We start from the raw sequence: 5,423 nt of genomic DNA on the forward strand, positions 1-5,423 counted from the left end.
TATCAAATAATAAAATTTATTTATTAAAAATAATTTGATATTATCCCTAAATACTAGTCAAAATTATTAAAAACTGCCAGCCCTAAAAATCATTTAAGTGTCATATGATTACTTAAACGAAGCAAATCGTGCCTTTCAGTGGAATATTCAGAGTTAATTTTTCTAGAGAAATGTCTGTCAAACAACTCCTTAATAAATAATTCACATGGAATGTGAGAAATCACAGTGAAAGGAAAAACAAGAGAAAAAAAATTATTAAAGAAAGGACAAACAAAACAAAATAAGAAAGAAATTCACAAGGGGTATGTGAGTTTTCAATTTTTTATATAGTAACATATATAATATGGTGACCCATGTCATGAAATAATAATTAATAATTCAATGCACTGTCACGTAATGAATATTACTGAACTAGTGTTTGAATTGAAGTGAACAATCAGACAACTGATGCAAACATTGAAACTTGACCAAAAAACAGACAAAACATTGTGGAAAGTACTCTCTTGCAGCTTTGGATTCTTGCTTGACAAGTGAAAATCATGAAAGGGGACACATTTTAATTTTCTTTTCTTCTCATGCCAAATTGATAATTACCATTTTAGCGCACTCACTTGTTTCTTTGTCTTGGTGGGGGGCTCCATTTTATGCCTTTTCTATTATTGAAAAGCTACTTTTTCTATTTTTACCCCTTCTTTTTTCATTTACCTTCAAGTTGTTCTTTTTCATGTTCTACAATCTTTCTATCTGTCTATGTTTCTGACAAACAAGGTTTTCTTCCCTTCAACTCTAGGTTAGTAAATCATACTCTTTTTTTCTTTTTCACCATTTTTCATTGCAATATTCACTTCATAGTTTATATATATGGTTGTGTATATTAAAAGCTTATAAATTCTCTGCTTCTTGGTTTGTTTTGTTGATTTGTAATGTGAAAGAGTGAATTTTTGGATGGGGTCACTTCATGTAAAGTGTGAGGAATTCTCAGTTGTTGAAAAAGAAAAACTATGATTCTTAAAGCTGAAACCTTGTCATGTACTCCAAGGCAAGTGCACGAAAAGTGATGGTAAAAGCTGATATATCGTTGGACTCAGAAACAGAAATGCACATGTTTTCTTGTTATGTCGTTTTCAGTTTTTTACATGAATGTTTGATGTATGTATATATGTCAGGGACACACAAAAGCATAGGTTATATATATAAGGTATAAACAGAGATACACTTTTGAAGTGTGTTGATTCTTGATTGTGTTCTATGGTTATTTATGCTTCAGGAAAGGGCCAAGTCATCAAGTTCAATGTTGTGGAAGAATGAGAGTTATTAGGAATTGGATTGTAAGTAAGAAGAGAAAGTTCCTTGGGATTGAGGAGAGATTGGAGAAGATGATCAATTGCATGCGTTCTGGGGAACAGGTTGCTGTTGATGAGATTGGTGGTTATTCATCAGAGTCACTTGCAACAAGGGACTATTCAGCTACAGCGAGTGGCTATTCATCTAGGCCTGGTGCTGCTGAATTTGATCCAAAGTTGGATAATAGCAACATTGAAGAAGCAGAGTCCACACTTCGTGAAAGTGGTTACTTGAACTATGAGGTTTCATTAGTCCTTTTTTTTTAATTTTATTGGTTGTGCATATTGAGTGTGTTATAGGAACATGCAAGTATTTCGGCTCCGTGGTTATTTCCATGAAGACATCTTCATGCAAAGATGGTATTGCGAACCAATAAATAGTTCAGTCAAACATATCAAACCATCTAACAGTTTGCAATGTCATATTCATATGAAGACGTCTTCATGGAAGTAGCCACCTATTTTATGAATTTCTTCCATAGAATTTGCATGGAACATATATCTGCAAAGCAGACTGTAAAAGGGTACCACTAGAAACCTTTATCTGCTTTTATTTCCTTTTTCTTTTTTATCCCTTTCTGCTTCCATCTAAGGCTGTTGCAGTATGTTATTATTTTTCCCCCTTTTGATGAGGAAAAAGGTCTTGTCCCAATATTTGTCATTTGATTTCATTGATTGAGATGTCTCTTCATTATAAGATGGAACTAAATGAGTAAATGACCCTTTTGTCATAGGAAGCTAGAGCTTTACTAGGAAGGCTTGAATATCAGAAGGGTAATTTTGAAGCTGCACTTCATGTATTTGAAGGAATAGACATTGCTGCTGTTGCTCCAAAGATGAAAATTTCTATATCTAGAAGATGTGAACGGAATATGAATAGACGCCGTTCGCTCAGTGATGCAGCGCCTCCTATGTCCATTCATGCTGTTAGTCTACTTCTTGAAGCTGTTTTGCTCAAGGCAAAGTCATTGCAGATTCTTGGAAGGTTTCAAGGTGCCTCTTTATTCTTGGATTCATCTATGCTTAGTTAATGAGAAAATCAACAAATTCATATTATATTGCTAGTTACATATTATGTTGAATTTCTCATCATTGATTCAAATTTCGCACTTTACTTTCTGGAATGCAACCTGAACTACCAAGTAAGTTGCACTTCTGATTTCATTTGTGAATTTATGAATTTTGCAGAAGCTGCTAGATCATGCAAGACTATTTTGGACACTGTTGAATCTGCATTACCTGAAGGATGGCCAGAGAACGTTGATTTAGACAGAAAGTTACAAGAGACTATAAGAAATGCTGTAGAACTACTTCCAGAGCTATGGAACCTTGCCGGCTCTCATCAACATGTCATATCATCATTTAGGAGGGCCTTGCTTTATCCATGGAATCTTGACATTGAAACAACTTCAAGAATTCAAAAGGAATTTGCTATGTTTCTTCTGTATAGCGGCTGTGAAGCGAGTCCTCCTTCGCTTCGCTCTCAATTGGACGGTTCCTTTGTCCCACGAAACAATATAGAAGAGGCTGTTCTCTTGCTTCTTATTCTGCTGAGAAATTCTGTTATAGGAAGCATTGAATGGGACCCTTCAGTAGTTGATCATCTTTCTTTTGCTCTAACTGTTTCCGGGGAGTTCAAGACACTGGCTCAACAGGTTGAGGAATTGCTTCCGGAAACCATGGAGAGGAAAGAAAGACATTATATTCTAGCACTTTGTTACTTTGGTGAAGGTGAGCACATGATTGCTTTGGATCTTTTGAGGAACTCTTTGAATGATAGAGAGAACTCGGAGTGCGAACAGGAACTGCTTCTAGCTTCAAAAATTTGTGCAGATAACATGGTTTGTGTTGAGGATGGAATCAAATATTCTTGCAAAGCAATTTCTCATTTGGATGGAAAGTGCATGCAAGTGGTAGCAATTGCATATTGCTTACTAGGTGTTCTGCTCTCATCGAAATCAAGGTTGATAGCTTCTGATTCAGAGAAAGTTTTAATGCAATCCGAAGCACTGAGGGCTCTGAAAACGGCCGAGAGAACGATGAGTGAGAGTGATCCTTACATAGTCCTTCATCTTTGTCTAGAATACGCCGAGCAGCGGAACTTGAGCGTTGCTTTTTGTCATGCAAAGGAACTGGTTAAGCTTGAGGGTGGATCTAGTGTTGCTGCATATGTATTACTTGCAAGGATTTTATCAGCTCAAAAGAATTTTGTGGATGCAGAGTTGGTTATTGATGCTGCCATAGATCAAAGTGGGAAATGGGATCAAGGAGAGTTGTTGAAAACCAAAGCGAAACTCCGGATTGCACAGGGAAGATTAAGGAGTGCAGTGGAGACATATACTTTCCTCCTTGCTGTGCTTCAAGTCCAAAACAAAAGTTTGGGCACTGCAAATAAGGTTATGAAGGTATACAACATTGAAAGATTACTTTTATTCCTTAATTGTTCAAATTATTTAAAGTAAGCTTGGCCTTAATTCCCATCTTTAAGAAGAGGCACAAAGAACAATCATTAGGAATTCTCTCATATTTGGTTTCAGTCATTACCAAAGTATAAGATTATTTTTTTTATGGGTATTTTTGTAAGTAAATATTTCTTTTTTTTATATATCATTTTTAGTGCTCACTTCCAGGTTTTGTTTTTTTAAACCAGTTTTTCATAGTATTTTCCTCGTTTATTTGAAACATAGTTTTGAATCTTCAGTTTCACTCTAGCATTTGAGATATGCAGAAAATTTTATGGCATCTCTTATTCTGTGTTGTACAGAGTAAGAGAAACCGCAACAGAAATCTGGAGATGGAAATATGGCATGATTTGGCCAACTTGTACATAGCTTTATCACAATGGCGAGATGCTGAAGTTTGTCTTGCAAAGTCTAAGGCTATTAATCCTTATTCTGCTTCTAGATGGCACTCCACAGGTAAATTCATGCTATCCTTCTATTCTATAGTTCTATGGTTCTTTATATGGGTTTAGTTTTTTTCTGGTCTTTTATCTTTGAAAATCTTTAATCTTGGTTCCTGAAAAATTTTGATGTAGATTATAGGGTGCAAGTTTTCCTTAAGCCATTATAGATCATAGGAACTAGTAGTTTCTCTATGCGTCATTCTACTTTCTTGGGAAAATTTTGAATCTTCTATGTGCACAATCTTAATTTTATTATTGGAGCCGAAGTTCTTAACACGTTTTTATTTCAAACTTTCTACTTCCTAAGACTTTAGCAACATCTTGTTAAGATATTCGGATATTCTTATATAGGCATAAGTTTAGACACTAAATTAAAATTTTTCACACTACTTTATTCAAAATATATTAATTATATTATTCATGGATCCTACCGACTTTTATGTAAGTGTGTCTAAAGATAAGATATTAGACTTGTGTCTATACAATAAATCTTGAAGAATGGATATTGTCACTTTTATTTTGATAATGTCACTTTTTTTACAAATTTATGTATACATATAATACAAAAAAATTATGTGTAAAGTGACATCATAAAATATGGGAGCAAAATTATCCTTTTCTTAAATCTTGATGCACCAAAACTCACAAGTTGGGTGTTACAAAACAGGTTTACTTTTCAAGGCCAGAGATCAGCAGCAAGAAGCATTGAATGCATTTAGGAAAGCACTAGACATCGAACCAAACCATGTGCCAAGTTTGATATCAACAGCATGTGTTCTGAGAAAGCTTGGTGGCCAATCATCTTCAATTGTGAGAAGCCTTCTGAGTGATGCACTAAGGCTTGACAGAACAAACCCAAATGCTTGGTACAATCTTGGACTGCTCTACAAACATGATTTGGGCTCATCTGCATTGGAAGCTGCTGAGTGCTTTGAGGCTGCTGCTCATCTTGAAGAAACTTCTCCCATTGAACCCTTTAGATAGCCAACTTCACCACAATTTTTTATTTCATTTTATTTATTTATTTATTTATTTTGTTGTCGTTGAAGATGTGTGATAAGTTATAGGTCTACTTGTAAAGCTTTGTTTTTTGAAGAATGATATATGTAGCTAATAAATTTGTCTAAAGATATACCCGACACCAAAGTAACAAAAGTTGCATTCTTTGCATTCTT

The 5,423-nt window shown here is 34.8% G+C and overlaps 1 protein-coding gene across 3 annotated transcripts; it reads left to right on the forward strand.

Annotated features, from left to right (window-relative positions):
• Positions 478 to 5,403, forward strand: LOC107619375 (protein NPGR2-like). 3 transcript variants are annotated; one of them, XM_016321647.2, is made up of 6 exons: positions 478 to 790; positions 1,268 to 1,586; positions 2,078 to 2,336; positions 2,532 to 3,748; positions 4,108 to 4,261; positions 4,916 to 5,403. In XM_016321647.2, the coding sequence occupies exons 1-6, from the start codon at positions 645 to 647 to the stop codon at positions 5,230 to 5,232; spliced, it is 2,412 nt and encodes an 803-aa protein (XP_016177133.2). In that variant the 5' UTR covers positions 478 to 644; the 3' UTR covers positions 5,233 to 5,403. The 3 variants fall into 3 exon arrangements, with proteins under 3 accessions (XP_016177133.2, XP_020968023.1, XP_020968022.1); XM_021112364.1 differs by lacking the exon at positions 478 to 790 and adding an exon at positions 931 to 1,060; XM_021112363.1 differs by lacking the exon at positions 478 to 790 and adding an exon at positions 933 to 1,039.

The sequence above is a fragment of the Arachis ipaensis genome, chromosome B09 (assembly GCF_000816755.2).
Source record: "Arachis ipaensis cultivar K30076 chromosome B09, Araip1.1, whole genome shotgun sequence".
In the NCBI taxonomy this organism is placed as follows: domain Eukaryota; kingdom Viridiplantae; phylum Streptophyta; class Magnoliopsida; order Fabales; family Fabaceae; genus Arachis; species Arachis ipaensis.